General features: G+C 41.9%; 1 protein-coding gene and 1 long non-coding RNA gene across 4 annotated transcripts in view; one reads left to right on the plus strand and one right to left on the minus strand.

The window, feature by feature from the left end:
* Positions 1-1740, minus strand: part of sorcs3a (sortilin related VPS10 domain containing receptor 3a) — a 712571-nt gene extending 710831 nt beyond the window's left edge. For all 3 annotated transcript variants that reach the window (XM_062027155.1, XM_062027156.1, XM_062027157.1), the window contains exon 1: positions 952-1740. In XM_062027155.1, the coding sequence (XP_061883139.1) occupies positions 952-1506 (555 nt within the window). In that variant the 5' untranslated portion in view covers positions 1507-1740. The remainder of the gene's footprint in view (positions 1-951) is intronic.
* A 397-nt stretch (positions 1741-2137) lies between these two features.
* On the plus strand, positions 2138-21354 carry LOC133634129 (uncharacterized). The gene is made up of 3 exons (XR_009821880.1): positions 2138-2843; positions 8849-8966; positions 20880-21354. It is a non-coding gene; the product is annotated as an uncharacterized LOC133634129 (long non-coding RNA).
* The last annotated feature ends 211 nt before the right edge of the window (positions 21355-21565 follow it).

Below are 21565 nucleotides of genomic sequence, written 5' to 3' on the forward strand. Positions count from 1 at the left end.
CCAGAATGTAGTCTTCTGTTCGTGTACAGTAAGCCGACTAACCCTGCTATATGCAAAACGCTCTCTCTGTGTTTGTCCTCCTTGTCGTTTCTTGCAGCAACCCTCCGTTCCCGCGTGACGAGCCGTGCGTCTCGTCTTTCCGTATTCCCTCTGCTTCCTTGGCTGCCCTTTTGGATCTCGACCGCCCGCCTGTACACGGACCTGTTGACACCTCGCTATGCACCCGACTACCTGCCTGTCTCACGGACCTCTGAGCTTGTCTTGTCCCGCTTGATCAACACTACCGGTAACACTCAACAGTTAATCACCACACATAGTCTCATACACCATACACTCTTGGGTTTTTGTCACACTCCATTCTCTTGTTTATTGATATTATTGGTTGTTATTATATATATATTATAAATATATATAATAAATACATAGAGCTATACTACGCCCGTGTTGTCTGTGCCGTCTACTCCTCCAGTGCATAACGATTGTATTGAAGTTGTTTTTCAGTTGCCGTAAAAATAATGATCAAAATTGTCTCATCTTTTTTTCAGCACAGCTCATTTGAGACATTTCTTCATCCTTAATCAGTGGAGGAAGAAGCATTAAAAAAAAATCTGAGAACTGAAAGGATTCGTGGAAGAGCAATAATTGATGAGTTCTTCTACCCAAATCAATTAATTTGGATGAAAAAAACATTTTCATTTGGAGGAATGAATCATGCATGAAGATATCGCTGATAAATCGTAGTGATTTTTTTTTCCTTCTCAGGCTATAACTCATGACAAATTAATTACTTAACTCACAGTGCGTGGCCTTCGAGTAATGTAGTACTGAATTGGACATACAAGGGGGGGAAAAGAGGCTATTTTCGTGCGTAATTTTGCGTTTTTTTTTCACCAACTTTCATAAAAAAAAGAGTGCATTTGAAACGACACATGAAATTGAAGTTGGACTTACGCTGCTGTTCAATCCGGACCAGTAGACCACGGCGTGGTTGTGAGCCGAGTCCCCGGTCAAGGCGAACGTCCCGGCGGTCAGCTTGGGCTCGTCCTGTCGGTTACTTCCTCTCCACTCGTCCTTGGTCTTTCTGGACTCTGACCGTCCGGGTCCGGACGACCGGAGCTCATCCAGCGAGGTGCCAGAATGTCGGCTTGGTTGACTCTCACCGAAGTCTGAAAACTCCGAAGCGCTTCTCTTCGGTCTCTGGTGCGCACGAAGCACAGGCTCTCCTTTATCCTCACCGCGGTCACTTCCCACCGTGGACCCCGGCGTGTGCGTCTCAAAGTCGGGCACATTCCTCCAGCTGATGTCCTTTACAGTATTTTCCATTGTCACCTCGAGTCCCTTCAACTCCATTCGGGTGCTTTTAAGGACGTGAAGTTGAACCGGCGACGGGCAAGATGCGCAACGGATTTCCGCGTTTGTGCCTTGGAAGGTGTTGGCGGCGACCGCCAGCCACACACCCAGAGATAAGAAGTGCCATCCCGGGCAGAAGCCGCTCCAAGTCCCCATTGCTGACAAAGATTTGGGGGAAATAATGAGCCCTCCTTTCTCGCGGGTCGATGGATTTTTAAAAGAAAAAAAAAACAAACTGGTGATTTCAAGAGAGGAAAGTGCTTTTCAGCGAAACTGTCCACGTCCGAGGATGTTTGGGGAGGAAAGACACCACACAAGAGGGGAGGAGGAGCTGCCAGCTGCCGAGAGTCCGCCCGGAAGAGACCGAGAAGGGAGGCGAGTTTGGGCGGTGGGGGGCTCTCTCTCTGTCCACGGTGCTGAGCGCTCCAGCGCTCACATACACTAAATCAGTGTTTTTCAACCTTTTTTGAGTCAAGGCGCATTTTTTGCGTTGAAAAAATCTGGAGGCACATCACCAGCAGAAATCATTAAAACAATTAAACTCAGTTGACAGTAAAAAGTCGTTGTCGCAATTGTTGGATATGACTTTAAAGGCCTACTGAAATGAATTGTTTTTTTATTTAAACGGGAATAGCAGATCCATTCTATGTGTCATACTTGATCATTTCGCGATATTGCCATATTTTTGCTGAAAGGATTTAGTAGAGAAAATCGACGATAAAGTTCGCTGATAAAAAAAAGCCTTGCCTGTACCGGAAGTAGCGTGACGTCACAGGAGCTAGTATTCCTCACAATTCCCCGTTGTTTACAATGGAGCGAGAGAGATTCGGAGCGACAAAGCGTCGATTACCCCATTAATTTGAGCGAGGATGAAAGATTCGTAGATGAGGAACGTTACAGTGAAGGACTAGAGAGGCAGTGATGGACGTATCTTTTTTCGCTCTGACCGTAACTTAGGTACAAGCTGGCTCATTGGATTCCACACTTTCTCCTTTTTCTATTGTGGTTCACGGATTTGTATTTTAAACCACCTCGGATACTATATCCTCTTGAAAATGAGAGTCGAGCACGCGAAATGGACATTTAAAGTGACTTTTATCTCCACGACTATACATCGGTGACACACTTAGCTACTGAGCTAACGTGATAGCATCGTTCTCAAATGAAGATAGAAACAAAAGAAATAAACCCCTGACTGGAAGGATAGACAGAAGATCAACAATACTATTAAACCATGTACATGTAACTACACGGTTAAAAATTCTCAGCCTGGTAAGTCTTAACAATGCTGTTGCTAACGACGCTAAGGCTAATTTAGCAACTTAGCAACCGGACCTCACAGAACTATGATAAAAACATTAGCGCTCCACCTACGCCAGCCAGCCCTCATCTTCCCATCAACAGCCGTGCTCACCTGCGTTCCAGCGATCGACGGCGCGACGAAGGACTTCATCCGTGGGTTTGGCAGCAAGCATCGGCTAGGTGTCTTCTAAGTAAGTAGTCCTTGTTGTGTTGCTGTAAGTATTGTACTTAGCCGCTAATACACCGATCGATCCCACCTACAGCGTTCTTCTTTGCAGTCTCCATTGTTCATTAAACAAATTGCAAAAGATTCACCAACACAGATGTCCAGAATACTGTCGAATTTTGTTGAAGAAAACAAGAGGTTTTTGTATCGGGTCGATGGGGTCCAACCACTTCCGTGGGTTTTGTGACGTCACGCGCATAAATCATATCCAAAGGAGTTTTTCAACCGGAAGTGTGGCGGGAATTTTAAAATTGCACTTTATAAGTTAACCCGGCCGTATTGGCATGTGTTTCAATGTTAAGATTTCATCATTGATATATAAACTATCAGACTGCGTGGTCGGTAGTAGTGGGTTTCAGTAGGCCTTTAAACCAGTGGTTCTTAACCGTGTTGGAGGTACCGAACCCCAACTGTTTCAAATGTGCATTCACCGAACCCTTCTTTAGTGAAAAATATTATTATATATATATATTTTTAAATTAAAGACAAAGTTGTATGTTTTTTTACCGGTGCACAAAATGAACCGTGCATGAACATCACCTTGTTCCAAGAACAAAACCAACACAGTGCATGAACTCACAACAAATTACTGTCAGGTTCAAACACCGAACTATCTATTACACAAGACAAGAAGAAGGAATCAAGCAGAGACAGAGTTGAATTTTACTCATGAGGAGAGACGTATTGGGCTGTACACTCAGTTACAGTTTCCCCCTACGCTCTAAGGTACATTCCCACGTGCTCCTCTATTTATTCGGGAAGTTCCTAGTTAACATCACTAAGGCTGCTTCTGAAGGGAGGGGTAATGCAAGCAGCCCCAGGAGACACAATACATGATTATTCAGAATGGAAATGTGCTGACACTCGTGATTTCGCCCTGCCTCTGTTTTGTCTGGGTTGAGGTACTCGATGTTTGTCCTTGGCAGTCAGCAGGCAGGGTCTGGAAACAAACTGCTGACACGAGACAACTCGCAAAGCAAGATTACAAGTTGTGCCTTTGCACAGATAGAAAAGTACAACTTCAGCACTATAATAACTATAGCAACAGCCTTTAAGCATAAGAGTTGTGTGATAACTTATACATAATTATTCTTTTTTTACACACCTGCAAATCAGATGGAAAATTAAAGGGAATATTGTTTGGGGGTATCCATAATACGCCGATAGGGAGACGTTTTTTTTTACACGATGAGTCGGGTGTGTCTTGACCTTCGCCGAACCCCTGAGACCGACTCACCGAACCCCTAGGGTTCGACCGAACCCAGATTAAGAACCACTGCTTTAAACCATAACCAACCATGAATCAATATAGCTCTTGTCTCAAAGTAGGTGTACTGTCACCACCTGTTACATCACGCCCTGACTTATTTTGAGTTTTTGACTCTTTTCCTGTGTGAAGTGTTTTAGTTATTGTCTTGCGCTCCTATTTTGGTGACTTTTTCTCTTTACTTGGTATTTTCCTGTAGCAGTTCCATGTCTTCCTTTGAGCGATATTCCCCGCATCTACTTTGTTTTAGCAATCAAGAATATTTCAGTTGTTTTTATCCTTCTTTGCGGGGACATTGTTGGTTGACATGTCATGTTCGGATGTACTTTGTGGATGCCGTCTTTGCTCCACAGTAAGTCTTTGCTGTCGTCCAGCATTCTGTTTTTCTTTACTTTGAAGCCAGTTCAGTTTTAGTTTCGTTCTGCATAGCCTTCCCTAAGCTTCAATGCCTTTTCTTAGGGGCACTCACCTTTTGTTTATTTTTGGTTTAAGCATAAAACACCTTTTTACCTGCACACTGCCATCCGCTGTTCCCGATATCTACAAAGCAATTAGCTACCGGCTGCCACCTACTGATATGGAAGAGTATTACACGGTTACTCTGCCGAGCTCTAGACAGCACCGACACTCAACAACAACACATAGTTTGCCGACTATAATTACTGGTTTGCAAAACTTATCTTTAACCCAAATAGGTGACGGCACACCAGACCATATCCCGCGGCACACTAACAGTGGTTGAAAAACACCGCACTAAATAACCAAAAGTATTTGGCCACCCATCCAAATGATCAAAATCAGGTGTCCTAATCCAGGGGTGTCAAACTCATTTTAGATCGGGAGGGGCCACATGGAGAAAAATTACTCCCAAGTGGGCCGGACTGGTAAAATCACGGCACGATAACTTAAAAATAAAGACAACTTCCGATGGTTTTCTTTGTTTAAAAATAGAACAAGCACATCCTGAAAATGTACAAATCATAATGTTTTTTGGTTTTTTTTTTACACTTGCATGTTGTGGTTTATAGTAGTTTAGCTTTATTTGTCGTTATTTATACTTTCTGAATAAATGATGTGATAATGTTCATCAGCAACTCATTGGTGTTAATTTTCAATCTATCAAGATAAAATATATATATATATATAAATCAAATTACAGGATGTTATTTATGTAGTTTACTCATTTTCCTCGACTGGTGCACTAACATCATGTGTTTTTTTTGTTTTTTTTACATATGTAGCATAATCTACAAAGAATTGCTATTCCGACATCTAGTGGACACATTTAGAACAGCAGTTTCTTTCATTCAAAAATTTTGGCTTTTATACTTGGCAAACTCATCCTAACCTGACTCTCGCCAGATCCTTGTAGTTCGCTGAGCTCCACACAAGGATCTGGGCTAGAAGGCAATGCAAACTCCTTCAAGATAGAAAAATATTGAACCAATCAGGATCGCCAGGCGGGATTTCATAGATGTGACGTAGCGCCGAAGCGACTGTTTGATTCAAACAACAATGCCGCCAAGCAGCGAGGAGTCGTGTGCTGACATTGATTCTGCTATTGCAACTGTTTTGTCGAATCTATCGAATATTAATTATTTAAAATATTAACAGAGAACTTTTCGCTCTGTTGTTATCCAATATGTCGACTGTTCTGTTTTGGATTTCCCAGCGTCGCTCTCATCAGCGTCACAGGTTGATTTTTATGTGAGTGGTCGAAGTAGCACGTCATTCAAGATAACGGACAAGTGGTTTTTCCAATCACATATAAAGATTTTTTTTTACAAGGCCCCGCCTTCTGAAATACATCTCCTATTGAGAAGTCCCATATCCTTGTGTGGAGCTCAGCGAACTACAAGGATCTGGCGAGAGTCAGGTTAAACTCATCCCGCGGGCCGGATAAAACCTGGGGTCTTACATTTGACACCCCTGTCCTAATCACTTTGCTCGGCCACAGGTGTATAAAATCAAGCCACTGGACTATAGACCAGTGGAAACGCGTTCTCTGGAGTGATGAATCACACTTTTCCATCTGGCAATCTGATGGACGAGTCTGGGTTTAGAGGTTGCCAGGACAACGGTACATTTCGGACTGCATTGTGCCGAGTGTGATATTTGGTGGAGGAGGAATTACGGTGTTGGGTTTTTTTTCAGGAGTCGGGGTATGGCCCCTTAGAACCAGTGAAAGGAACTTCGAATGCTCCAGCATACCAAAACATTTTGGACAATTCCATGCTCCCAACTTTGGAGCGGGCCCCTTCCTCTTCCAACATGACTGTGCACTGGTGCACAAAGCAATGTCCATAAAGACATTGATGACAGAGTCTGGTGTGGATGAACTTCACTGGCCTGCACAGAGTCCTGACCTGAACCCTTTGGGATGAATTAGAACAGAGACTGAGAGCCAGGCCTTCTCGACCAACATGAGTGTGTGACCTCACCAACATGCTTTTGGAAGAATGGTCGAAAATTCCTATAAACACACTCCACAGCCTTGTGGACAGCCTTCCCAGAAGAGTTGAAGCTGCTGCAAAAGGTGGACCGGCATCATATTGAACACTATGGTTTAGGAATGGGATGGCACTTCAAGTTCATATGTGAGTTGAGACAGGTGGCCAAATACTTTTGGCAATATAGTGTATTTAATCTTTTTTTTGTTGCCAAAAAAGTCTACCAAATTTGGTGAAACTGGTATTCACTTAATAACACAGTAAAATAAGAAGTCTTTATTAGGATTTTTAGCGATGAGGTGGCGACTTGTCCAGGGTGTACCCCGCCATCCGCCCAATTGCAGCCCCCCGCGACCCCGAAAGGGACAAGTGGTAGAAAATGGATGGATGGATGGAAATTATGATTTTTAAAATTTTGTTTTCTAAGAAAGCATTTGATGTTATCACAACTAAAAATTTAAAATACGAATGATTTAAATCGGTGGTATCCAAAGTGCGGCACGGGAGACATTTGCGACCGGCATCCCCGCATTGATTGGGCCGCTACCGGTGTTCGTAATAATGGCGTTAGTAAATAATGGCGTTATTAAATAATGGCGTTATTAAATAATGGCGCTGGTAACGCCATTACTTTTACTAATAACGTGTAATCAAATTAATTACTTTTAGGTCCGTTACAACGGCGTTAGCTATAGCTTGATGTAACGTGGCATGCTACTTTTGACGTGGTTATGTCAACAACAGGACAGCCTAAAATGAACTTGATATCAAATAGGAAGAAGTAACAACACAGGGTGTTGGGGGGGGTTTGGGGGTCAGGCCTTGGTGGTAGCGGGGGTGTATTTTGTAGCGTCCCGGAAGAGTTAGTGCTGCAAAGGGTTCTGGGTATTTGTTCCGTTGTGTTTATGTTGTGTTACGGTGCGGATGTTCTCCCGAAATGTGTTTGTCATTCTTGTTTGGTGTGGATTCACAGTGTGGCGTATATTTCTAACAGTGTTAAAGTCGTTTATACGGCCACCCTCAGTGTAACCTGTATCGCTGTTGATCAAGTATGCGTTGCATTCACGTGTGTGTGCGTACAGAAGCCGCACATATCTTGTGACTGGGCCGGCACGTTGTTAGAATGGATGAAAAGCGGACGTGACGACAGCTCGTAGAGGACGTTAAATGTAGTGCCTTTAAGGCAGGCCCCCAAGACTGTGATCCGGATGGACTACGAGATATAATGACTGATGAACCCCTTCGTTTGATAATGAAGGTTGCCTCAGCTCAAAGCCTGAGCCCCGACATTAATGAACTAGCATCCAAGAAAAGATGCCAGGTATCTGGCTTGGGCACATCAGATTAGTTTAAAGTCCTGAATGGTTGGTTTATTCATTGTTATTTTATTTTCAAATGTATTAGCCTGTGGAAAAAGTTAATGTTGATATTTACCTCAGAGGGCTGCAAATAGAAAAGAAGCATTCAATTTTTATTTAAATTGTATTTGATATGCCATTGATATTTTTTAATTATTACTATTATTATTTGAAACTCGATTTTGCATTTCACTATAAAGTTATATAAGCCTTTCTTGTTCAATATTCAATGCAAAACTTGTTTTGGTCCCTATTAAAAGGTTTATTTGTTCAACCTTGGCCCTCGGCTTTGTTCAGTTTTAAATTTTGGCCCACTCTGTGTTTGAGTTTGACACCCCTGGATTAGAACATCAACAAACACAATGGAGCTGGTCTAATTGCCCGAAATGTGGCACTTAAAATCCTTACTGTGTATGGTCTTTGATAGTTTCCATGTGTCTTAAGTTGTCATTGTCAACACATGCACATGTCGTAGAATTTCTGACCTTTTGACCTATATTTCTTGTCTTTTAAGAATGTCCGCTCATTTTCAATTCTCTTCTATTTTGTGCCATTGAATGGACCAGTTGTGGGACAAAGGTGAATATGGAGTTATGCCAACCTGTCTACAGAATGTTTAGAATTTCCAAATATGACTAAGAGATACAAGGTTGTTTTAGAACAGACAAAACCAAAACAAAACAATCATGACGCACTAGATAAAAAACAGTGACGCACAAGAGACATATAAAAAATGGCAGAAGACCGGAACTCGACAGTGATTTTGGCTTGTGTGTGTCTTGTTTGCTCCGGAGTAACATGTGGTCTGTCTGCACGGCCAACTCAATTCAACGTGCACTTCTGATAATGGGTAAATAAAATTGTTGTACTAAACTACTTTTGTTGCCTGCTTAAGCTTTGGACAATCCACTACACACATTGGCGTCACGAACAGGATGGCACAGAAGCTACAGGTCGACAGCCGCTCCCGCTCTCTCTGTCAGGCAGACAGTGTGTTGCATGCGCATCACAAGGTAAGCAGTTTGCTTTAAAGTGTAAACATTTTCTGCCTGGAGAGAGCCGGATCGATAAGACTAATTGCTGAATCTATTTTTGATAAAAGATAGGTTTAGTCAGGTTCTCCAAAAACAACCTGGAATGGGGTAAATTATGGTTGGATTGAGTTGTTTTATATGTGATCATTTGTCTGTGTGTTTGTTGAAAACTTGTGATTTCTTGTTTTTAGCTATAAGGGGATTGTTAATAGAATGTTGGTGGTTTGGAGTGTTTTTGAAGCATAGACGATGTGAGACGAAACATTTCTTTTAACCTCTTCATCCTCTGTCGTTGTTGGCAGAGGATGTTTTTTTCTGCAAGTACATTAGGTTAGCCGGAGTTGGACACAGCGAAATTTAAGGCAAGGTTGGCTAACTGGTGTGACATTTGGCCCACACAAATTTATTACGTCTATGAAGGTCCTACGTATCTGTCTATGTGGAAACTGCAGCCGGGTAAAAAGCCTGATATAAGGTGATCGTTCAGTGACTCCGGTAAAGGAGATCAACTGAGCCAAGTTGTCACGAATTTGGAAATTTGCTGCAGTATAGATGGATAGAGTTAAGGGCTCCGTATGGTAGAGCCCTGGTGAAACTATATGGACTGACCAGACACGAGTTTGTAGGATTGTTGGGTGATTCCCCGTGGTCTTACTGGGCATTAGGCCAGGTTTGTCCGTGTTGGTCAGGGAGGATAACGCATGTGCTGCTCCAATGAAACGGGTTAATCGCCGTTGTATGAGCAATGATGGAACCTGGTTTTTGTGATATGAGACGGCCGATTTCACAAAAGCACGCGTGCATTAGTGAAGTGAAGTGAATTACATTTATATAGCGCTTTTTCTCAAGTGACTCAAAGCACTTTACATTGTGAAACCCAATATCTAAGTTACATTTAAACCAGTGTGGGTGGCACTGGGAGCAGGTGGGTAAAGTGTCTTGCCCAAGGACACAACGGCAGTGACTAGGATGGCGGAGGCGGGGATCGAACCTGCAACCCTCAAGTTGCTGGCATGGCCGCTCTACCAACCGAGCTATACCGTCCGTAGTTGTTTATATTTGTCTAGACATGGGGTGGTATTGTAATTTATAAATGTGTGTGTATAATGATGAATGCTGAAATGTGTGTGTATTGAGTGAGTCAGTTTATGTTGGTACATTTAGATGTATGCGTAATTTAATAACTTTTGTGTAGCACCTGGTTTCTTATCTGGTTTAATTCCCCCCTCCCTCACCTCCTGTTCTGTAAGATGGTTTTACTGCAGGCTGGTAACAGCGATCGCTCTGAAGGAGGGTCATAGACGGAATTTTTGCCTCGTATAAAAACATTGAGGTTTTTGCCTCTATCTGTGGTAGAGATTTAACTTAGTGGTCTACATCAGAAATGGTTTTGGTCCAGGGTCTTAAGACCCTGGAAGGAGGGTATGTCGTAGAATTTCTGACCTTATGATCTATATTTCTTGTCTTTTAAGAATGTCCGCTCATTTTCAATTCTCTTCTATTTTGTGCCATTGAATGGACCAGTTGTGGGACAAAGGTGAATATGGAGTTATGCCAACCTGTCTACAGAATGTTTAGAATTTCCAAATATGACTAAGAGATACAAGGTTGTTTTGGAACAGACAAAACCAAAACAAAACAATCATGACGCACTAGATAAAAAACAGTGAAGCACAAGAGACATATAAAAAATGGCAGAAGACCGGAACTCGACAGTGATTTTGGCTTGTGTGTGTCTTGTTTTCTCCGGAGTAACATGTGGTCTGTCTGCACGGCCAACTCAATTCAACCTGCACTTCTGATAATGGGTAAATAAAATTGTTGTACTAAACTACTTTTGTTGCCTGCTTAAGCTTCGGACAATCCACTACACACACATTTCTTGTAGGATATATTTTAGAAAGGTTGTTGTTAACGTAAACAATAATAATAGTAATATGGCGTTGTAACGTACATAAAAGTAATTCATTAGATTGCTTGTTAGTAACACTGTTGTCATATAACACCGTTATTCGTTATTCATTATTCCCCCGTAGTAGTAGTAGAGTGTTCTTGTGTGTGTGTGTGTGTGTGTGTGTGTGTGTGTGTGTGTGTGTGTGTGTGTGTGTGTACGTGTGTGTGTGTGTGTGTGTGTGTGTTCTGGCAATGCTTACTTAATGGGGACATCGCTCTGTTTACACAGTCACCTTTAGGGGACCTCTGACGGTATGGGGACAAAAAAACAGGTCCCCTAAAGGGAAACCTTTTTAAATGATAGTCAGATCCATTCTGAAGATGCCTAAGTGATTTTTAAGCTTCGGCCCATAAAACATTTTTACAGGGAAATTTGGCTTACTTTGTTTACGTGTTTCAAATATTGGTAAAGGACAAAATTAATTTTCTTGAAAAGTGAAACATTTGTTATCCTGGCATTAATAGTACTGTGATTCTGTATGGTATCCATCCTTAGTTAAAACTAATATATTTTTTCCAAAAACAAAATCTGGTTTAGTGTTCCTTTGGATGACATTTTCATACAGCATGATTATGAAACATTATTACCTTAAAGTATGATTCACATTCAGAATTTTCCATCCTTCTATATATGCTAGTTGGAGTTGCAGACAACTTCATTACTGCTAAATAGCAGTTTTCAGTCATGTCACAGAAGATTTGCTTGAACATTTAAGTGGTGAAACTTCCTATAAGAGGACAGCTGTAGTGCTGTATTCTGAGGATCATGTCATATGTAATTTGAACTTTTTTTTTTTTTAAATAGTCCTAAGTAGTCACATACAAATTTGTGTGAATTATGCAAAATTATTTAAATTTGGTCCCCCATGAACCATATTAACTCTTTTTCCCCAGGGTCCCCAGTAAGAATGATCAGCACATTACTTCATCAATCCTGAGATTTAATGACGTGTATGAGCTAACTGGGCAGTGGACATTTTACCTCATTTATTTTATGCCTCCACAACCTGTAGAAAGGGTGGTCCCCACAAGTGATGATCAAAAACATGGTCCCCATTCCAAATGATAAGCAATGTGTGTGTGTGTGTGTGTGTGTGTGTGTGTGTGTGTGTGTGTGTGTGTGTGTGTGTGTGTGTGTGTGTGTGTGTGTGTGTGTGTGTGTGTGTGTGTGCATGCAGTGGCTTCTGCTTGCAGTAATAAAGAGCTACTTCCTGAAGTGAACTTTTTGCGATTCTAAAACCGCCTTGTCCACAGTAGCGTGCCACGTTACATCAAACGTATCAGTAACGGTATTGTAACATACATGAACGCAATTAATTACAATATTCCTCACTAGAACAATTAAAGGGGTTAGAAACGCTGTTATTCTGTAACGCCGTTTTTTTAAAACACTGCTGATTTGTGGACAGAGGCAGGTGAGTCCACTGATCATTAATCAAGAGCAGGTGAAGAGAACAGCGCTAAAAAAAAACTGCAAGACATAACCAATACAGGAAGAAGAACAAAAATAATGAGCGCTGGACAGGAAGGAACACTAAACACAGGAAAACCGTACAAAAAAACTGTCGCACAGAAAATGACATGCGATCCCTTTAGCTGGCAATTGAAACCTTCTGCACCGCAACATTTACAAAAGTATCCCAATATATATTTTGAAAATGTACACTGTTACATTTATATCTTGAAACCAAACATGTAACCACTATTTTTTTTTCAAGACACAGTCAAATAAACTTCAAAACATTATACAATTTCACCAGGGCCGGTCCGTTTAATATATTTACACGGTTGTTAAGGGCCAGAACAACCAGGAGGGCCACATGGTCATGGCTTGGGCTTTTGTTAAAATTTGAAAATGTTTTACTTTCATTTGAATAGTAAAAATATATGTATATTGTTATACATCAGCAGACAAGAAGAGGTTTTGTAAGAGGTAACCTGTTTTAAAAATACATTTTTTTTTATTTCAAGTAGTAAATTGTGAGAATCGGTTTCAAACGAGAATTGTGTTGAATCGAGAATCGATTCTGAATCGAAAAATCACCCCATATATCAGAACCGAATCGTGAGTTGTAAGAGTCACATTCACAATGTCATAAAAATTACGATAAAATCAATGTTGTTGTCAAAGTCCAATGATAGGGTTGTTGGAATCAAATAAGACGTCACGAAACAGACGTCATAACACCATCAAAGCTCACATTCATGCATTCACACGCGTATTGTTGCGTCTGACCAGTCTACCTCTCAGGGAATTAAAGTCACTGGTCAATCCCAAGTTCGTTCAGATGACATATATGCAGAGTAAGAAGGACCATCAAGACAGAATAGGAATATTATCAAGTTTTACTAAAGCTTTAGGAGACCAGCCCACATCAATGCAGTCATACCGTCATCTCGGGATGGTCTAACATTCAAACGGAAGAGACAACTCCTTGCATGCATACGAAGAAAGCCCCCACCCTGTCCAGAAAGGAATACAGCCTCATTGTTCTAATACCGATAAGATATAAGGGAGTCCTCCAACTCATACATTCCAAACCTTCAAGGTAACACACACAGTTTACTTGCGGACATAAAATGAAAAAAATAGAAAGAGTACAAATGGAAAAACACTAGCTGCTTTAAACATGACTATGAATAAAGAAATAACTCTTAAACATATATGCATTCTCCACAATATTCACACACGCACGCAGTGATATAAGAAAGGTAAAAATAAAATACATAACTGTGGTGCATTCAAGGAACCTTGATTAATGCTGGAAACAGAGGCGGGGTTTTCAAAGACAGATGTACAACTAGAATCTAGATATTTTAATCCCATCTTTAAAAAGTCAAAAACCATATTAAAGTGTTTTCCATGTAAAAAAAAAATGCATGCAAAAAGCTTAAGATTGTGTACATGTGTTTTAAAAAGCTAGTTTCAACCAAATTAAATCAATAACTCGATTTTTAGTACAGGTAAACATACTGAGTGTGTTTACGTAGGGTGGGGATGCTAGATTTAGGGTGGGGTGGTGGCCCTTCAGGAGTTTAATAATGATCATAAATAAATAATACTAAAGGCCAAAATGGGGCTACCAGCAAAATCTTGTTTAGGGCCACACAAAGCTTGTGGCAGACATTATGTACACCTGCCTACTCTCCGATCGATACAGGGCTGCAATAAAAAAAAAGCTGTTTTTACCAGCATTTATTTCACTGTATGTCGCACATTGGTGTTATTATGTGCATGCCACGATTACATTAATACAATACTTCATCCTACCTTATCATGTGTTTCCGCAAGCTAAGGCGGAGTTTAGCGGCTAATCCAATTTCGTAGTGGCCTATCTTGACAAAACAGTTGTACAATGTAGTGGACAAATAAACAGACATATTTATTTTACAGAGATCAGAGCAGGCGGGAGGACAACAATAACAAATATCCTGTGTCAACTGTGTTGGCTCAGCAGAAGGGGAGAAGGTTTGATGACACAACATACCCGAGAATGACCACAAATGTACATCCGTCAACCTGTGATGTCGCAAATGGCCCACTTTTAAAAAAAATAAAACAAAACCCACCTTTCAGAGCAACCGAAACTGCGGGAAAGCTCATGCCAAACCTTATGATTTGGTGCTTGTTCTTTGTGTAACATACAGTCATGGTCAAAAGTTTACATACACTTGTTAAGGACATAAGGTCATGGATGTCTCGAGTTTCCAATACTTTCTACAACTCTTATTTTCTTGTGATAGATTGATTGGAGCACATACTTGTTGGTCACAAAAAACGTTCATGAAGTTTGGTTCTTTTATGAATTTATTATGGGTCTACTGAAAATGTGACCAAATCTGCTGGGTCAAAAGTATACATACAGCAACATACATGATCAACTTTGGTGATGTAGAAAAGTTACAATCAAATCAAATTAACTTCATGGCATGGCCTCTTAACTTCATGTGAGTGATTATGATTGACGACACCTGTCGACTTATCTGAGCCCACTTAAATAGGGCTCATGTGATGCAGTCTTTAGACCCGGTTACAAATGCGACAATGGGAAAGTCAAAGGAACTCAGCAGCAGATCTGAAAAAACGAATCATTGACTTGAACAAGTCAAGAAAGTCACTTGGAGCCATTGCAAAGCAGCTTAAGGTCCCAAGAACAACTGTGCAGACAATTCAAGATTCAAGATTCAAGATGCTTTATTATTGTCCATTCTTTAACATGTACAAGACACATAAGAACTGAAATGTCATTGTCGGCACAGTCCCACTAAGAGCAGACATACGTTACAGGGAGACAAGACGGGACCGCCAACGGATCAGCCACTTACGGCGCTCCTTAAAAAAGGTGGGAAAAAGGTGATATTGGGAAAGGGGGGAAGAGTAAAAAATATCAGTCTAAGGCTGGACCCTCGGAAGGGGGTCCAAACTGAGTCCAAGGGAAAAAACCTCACATAGCATAGCACACATAAACATGTTACATATAATCACAACAACTCGCAACAGAGGGGTGGGGGGATTTGGGGCCCTGGAGGCCGGCCTGCTGCTATAAAGCGCTACTAGCCGTCCATAACCCCGGAATTAAGCAGTAATGAAGGCGTTGGTTGAGGAAGGGGCGGGTGCGTGCATGTAGGCCCAACTAACTTGGGTGTGATGTTGAAATGTTTTTGTGGACTGGGGCCGATCTCAAAGTTCGACACCAGGTGTTGTTGAGAAAAAGGGAGGTCAAAAGGGTCCATCGTTGAGGTGTCCTCGGGGGTGTTTTTCAGAACAGCCTGTTCCTGATAGCGTAAAGGCCATTCTAGGGAGTCAAGTCGTAGATTAGGATGTTGTTTTCCTCGAGCAGTCAAAAACAATGACTTGCCTGCTCTATTTGTCCATGCTGGTTTCTCTCAAATTCAATTAAATTCTCCTTCTCCATGATGTGATCCATCTTGTGATTCAGTTCAGAAATCGCCACACGGTTCCGAATAGGTAGATGTCTTCCACGTCCTCGATGGAAAGGACTGAGAGGCACATGATTCTCCATTTATCCCAGGAGTCTCTCACGTACCCCGCAGCAATGGTTCCATCAGGGCAGCCAGGCTACCCCGAACCTCTTTTCCTTGTCGAAAAGACTTTGTCAATTGCGTCGAGAGTCCAGCTGATCATATCCATGTTTGATGTTTAGATTTGAGGACAGCGCAAAGAAGAGGCTATAAAAAAGTTCAGACAAGACAAAAACGAAGAGAGCAAGCAGGGAAGGAGGGAGCGGAGAAAAATGTGACCGCCCTCACCAGAGGCAAGACAGAAAAAGAAAATTGTTCGTAAGTATAAAGTGCATGGCACAGTTTTGTCACTGCCACGATCAGGAAGAAAATGCAAGCTATCACCTGCTGCTGAGAGAAAATTGGTCAGGATGATCAAGAGATGATCAACCGAGAACTACCAAAAAGCAGGTCTGCAATGAATTGGAAGCTGCTGGAACACAGGTGTCAGTGTCCACAGTCAAGCGTGTTTCGCATCGTCATGGATTGAGAGGCTACCATGCAAGTAAGAAGCCCTTGCTCCAGAAGCGACACCTTAAGGCTTGTCTAAAGTTTGCTGCTGATTACATGGACAAATATAAGACTTTCTGGAGGAAAGTTCTGTGGTCAGATGAAACCAAAATTGACCTGTTTGGCCACAATACCCAGCAATATGTTTGGAGGAGAAAAGGTGAGGCCTTTAATCCCAGGAACACCTATCCTACCGTGAAGCATAGTGGTGGCAGTATCATGCTCTGGGCATGTTTTGCTGCCAATGGAACTGGTGCTTTACAGAGTAAATGGGACAATGGAAAAGGAGGATTACCTCCAAATTCTTCAGGACAACCTAAAATCATCAGCCAGGAGGTTGGGTGTTCCAACAGGACAATGACCCCAAACACATGTTAAAAGTGGTAAAGGAATGGCTAAATCAGGCTAGAATTAAGGTTTTAGAATGGCCTTCCCAAAGTTCTGACTTAAACCCCATTGAGAACATGTGGACAATGCTGAAGAAACAAGTCCATGTGAGAAAACTAACAATTTTAGCTGAACTGCACCAATGTTGTCAAGAGGAGCCGTTGTTCCCAAACTCTTCCATTTTCTTATAATAAAACCGACAGTTTACTTTGGAATATTTAGGAGCGGGGAAATTTCACGGCTGGATTTGTTGCACAGGTGGCATCCTATGACAGTTCCACGCTGGAAATCACTGAGCTCCTGAGGCCCATTCTTTCACAAATGTTTGTAGAAACAGTTTCCATGTCCTAAGTGCTTCATTTCATACACCTGTGGCCGGGTCCAATGATTAGGACACCTGATTCTGATCATTTGGATGGGTGGCCAAATACTTTTGGCAATATAGTGTATATTTAAATAAGGAATACACGTTCCATAAAAATGAAACATACTGTCACAGATATTATTTAAAATTATCTTTAAAAATGTGTGGAATATGTTCTATGAGGTATATCACCGTAATGTTGCCGTGTTCAATGCGTCCCAATATTTTTTTTACATTTTCCAATTTTAAAAAAGTATCGTTAAAATAAATATGCACACATAAACAAATGTTTTGCGTGCATGTTATGATAAAACCGTCTGCTTTTTTTTTTCAAAAGAAACAGTGGCATACTGTAGGATAAACCTATTTCACTTCATTGCCTTTTTTTTTGTTTTCTATGACCACACATGCAATATTGAATGCATTCTAATGATGTCACCCTTATTGAAATGTAACATATGAAAAAGCTCAGCCTCACACACCTTCTATGTAAAAGTGAGGACGTGATCGGGAAACACGGTCAGTCAGATGATACAGGAGGAGGGACCCTGCACCAGGCGCTTCAGGGGAGAAGAACGAGTGGGGAGAATTGGCAGGGAGTTGCACCATTCCCAGAGGAGGAATAAGGCAGTGCCTAGCGGCACATAGGGGAAGGCGAGGAAAGAGCGCAAGCACTGAGATGCATTGGCGTGTAATACACATCAACGGGTATGAGGGAAAAATAAAGTGATAAAAAAGCAGGATGTGTGCGTTGATGAGGAACCGAATAAGGGCCGTAGTGAAAAAGAATGAGAGGCAGGGTCTGTTTGGGGAGGTAACGGGCGTGTTGCTCGTGCGTTCCGTCCTTGTCTGTCAAATTGACTGTCAACAAAATGTCCATCAGGGAGTAACCCGGCAGACATTGCAAATGTTCAATCATATCAGTATGAAAATGACGGTTGTGTATGTTTTGTGTTGCATGGCTGTTTTATGCATAAGACAGGATGGATTCAGGATGCTTTATTATTGTCCATTCTTTAACATGTACAAGACATATAAGAACTGAAATTACATTTCCGGCACAGTCCCACTAAGAGCCGACATACGCATACTTGCCAACCCTCCCGGATTTTCCGGGAGACTCCCGGAATTCAGCGCCTCTCCCGAAAATCTCCCGGAATTCTCCCGGAATTCAGCCGGAGCTGGAGGCCACGCCCCCTCCAGCGCCATTCGGACCTGAGTGGGGACAGCGGCGACAGTCTGTTTTCACGTCCGCTTTCCCACGATATAAACAGCGTGCCTGCCCAATCACATTATAACTGTAGAATGATCGAGGGCGAGTTCTTGGTTTTTTATGTGGGTTTATTGTTAGGCAGTTTCATTAACGTCCTCCCAGCGCGGTAACAACACACAACAACAGCAGTCACGTTTTCGTCTACCGTAAAGCAGTTTGTCTGCCGTAAACAACAATGTTGTGACACTCTTAAACAGGAGAATACTGCCATCTACTGGATAGCCTCCGGAACACTGAAATTCAAGTATTTATTTTATTTATATGTATAATAAAATATATATATATATATTTATATATATATATATATATATATATATATATATATATATATATATATATATATATATATATATATATATATATATATATATATATATATATATATATATATATATATGAAATATGTATGAAATACTCGAGTTGGTGAATTCTAACTGTAAATATACTCCTCCCCTTTTAACCACGCCCCCAACAACGCCCCCACCCCCCACCCCCAACCCCCCGGAATCGGAGGTCTCAAGGTTGGCAAGTATGGACATACGTTACAGGGAGACAAGAACAGGACCGCCAACAGATCAGCCACTTATGGCGCTCCTTAAAAAAGGTGGGAAAGGGTGATATTGGGAAAGGGGGGGGAGATTAAAAAATATCAGTCAAAGGCTGGACCCTTGGGAAGGGGGTCCAGATTGAGTCCAAGGGAAAAAACTTCATTTGCCATAGCACACATAAACAAGTTACATATAATAGGGCGGTATAGCTCGGTTGGTAGAGTGGCCGTGCCATCAACCTGAGGGTTGCAGGTTCGATCCCCGCTTCCGCCATCCTAGTCACTGCCGTTGTGTCCTTGGGCAAGACACTTTACCCACCTGCTCCCAGTGCCACCCACACTGGTTTAAATGTAACTTAGATATTGGGTTTTCACTATGTAAAGCGCTTTGAGTCACTAGAGAAAAGCGCTATATAAATATAATTCACTTCATAATCACAACAACTCGCAACAGAGGGAATCAAGCGGTGGTGAAGGCGTTGGGTGGGGGTTGGTTGTGTGTTTGTATATATGCCCATTGTCTTGGGGTGTAGTGGTGTTGTGTCCATAGGCCCGGGGCCGTTTTGCATGCAATGCAAGCAAAGTTCGACTTCCAGGTGTCGTTGAGGAGGGAGGAAAGTCAAAAGCGTCCATCTTTGAGAGTCCTTGGAGATGTTTACAGAACATGCTGCTCCTGTTGTTGCAGCGTCATGGCCATTCGAGGGAGTCAAATCGTAGATAAAGATTTTTGTTTTTCCGCGAGCAGACATTACAATAGCTTGTCGGTTCTATTCGTCCATGTTGGCTCTCATATCCAATTTTTCCCTTTCAACAAGCTTCTCCATGATGTGATCCATCTTGCGATTCAGGTCAGAAATCGCCCCAGACTGTGTTCCCACAGCCCGACCCAATCCTTCCATTGCGTTGAACAGCCTTTGGGCTCCTTGAGTGGCTGCCATCGTCTTACCAATTTGACGATGCACCAGAGCAATGCCCAGCCCAATCAGCAGGTGCCCCGCGATCATGGTTCCAAATAGGTAGATGTCTTCCACGTCCACGATGGAAAAGACTGAGAGGCACATGGTTCTCCATTTGTCCCAGGAATCTCTCACGTACCCCGCAGCAATGGTTCCATCAGGGCAGCCAGGCTCCCCTGAACCTCTTTTCCTCGTCAAAATTATTTTGTCAATTGAGTCGAGAGTCCAGCTAATCCATTCAATGTCTGATGTTTAGATTTGGAGGACAGCGCAAAGAAAGAGGCTTCAAAAAAAGTTTAAACAAGACAAGACAAAGAGAGAAAGCAAGGAGAAGACGGGAGGGGAAAAAAATGTGACCGCCCTCACCAGAGGCAAGACAGAAAGAATCAACATTTGAAGTACTTTCCACAAAGCAATGACAGACGTTTCACCTCAGGTGTCAGAGACATTAAGACATCATAAAAAGTGCTTTAAGCATGACCCGATTAGCATTTTTAGAGCTGATCTGATACTTTGACAATGTTACGATATTATATTTACGTACCTGGAAATGTTTTAAGCCGGTTTAGTTTAGTTTATTAAGGATCCCCGTTAATCTTCACCGCAGTGGAGACTATTATTTCTGGGGTCCAGGCAAAAAACATCACACAATCACAAAACAAAATATTACAATGCAGTATGACATGATCAAAATAACATTTTGTAAAACAAAAATAGCAACAACAAAAAACAAAATAACAATAACTAGGAGTTTCCGTAATATTGTTCATACCAAAGGTAAAAAGAGCAATATAAAAATAGATATGTATTTTTTGCAAAAATAAAACAAGGAACCAATGGCCTATAATGTCAGCCTTCTGTTTTTTCCCTCTGCCTTCAGTTCCGTACCTGCCGTGTGTGCCTGCTCAGCCTGCTAGCCTCAGCCTGCTAGCCACAGCCTGCTAGCCACAGCCTGCTAGCCTCAGCCTGCTAGCCACAGCCTGCTAGCCACAACCTGCTAGCCAAAGCCTGCTAGCCTCAGCCTGCTAGCCTCAGCCTGCTAGCCACAACCTGCTAGCCAAAGCCTGCTAGCCTCAGCCTGCTAGCCTCAGCCTGCTTGCCACAGCCTGCTAGCCTCTGTGTGCTCTCCTGGACTGCCAAGCCAAGGACTATGAGCTCCCTCCTTTCCCTCTGGTTTTATTAATTATAACCCTTGAACTTTACTTCTGCTTGTCTTTTCTGCATTTGGGTTCACCAGTTTTACCAACCGTGACAAAAACAATAACCAGAAACTTAAGTATACACAATAACACATTTCTAGACAACTTGTTTAATTACATTTTGAATGTGCTTGTGTTGTTGTAATTCCCATGAAATAAAACTCTTACTGAAAATTAAAAGTTCAGATTTTTCCGTGGGACAAATTTTCAAGCGTTGACCGGTCCGCAGTTACAAAAAGGTTGGGGACCACTGTTGTAAAGGACCTAAAAGTCATTGCTTCGATTACTCCTTACTAGTAAAAGTAACGGCGTTACTAACGGCGTTATTATATAACGCTGTTATCACGAACGCTGATTGTAAGTGAGT

The sequence above is a fragment of the Entelurus aequoreus genome, linkage group LG18 (assembly GCF_033978785.1).
Source record: "Entelurus aequoreus isolate RoL-2023_Sb linkage group LG18, RoL_Eaeq_v1.1, whole genome shotgun sequence".
Lineage (NCBI taxonomy): Eukaryota > Metazoa > Chordata > Actinopteri > Syngnathiformes > Syngnathidae > Entelurus > Entelurus aequoreus.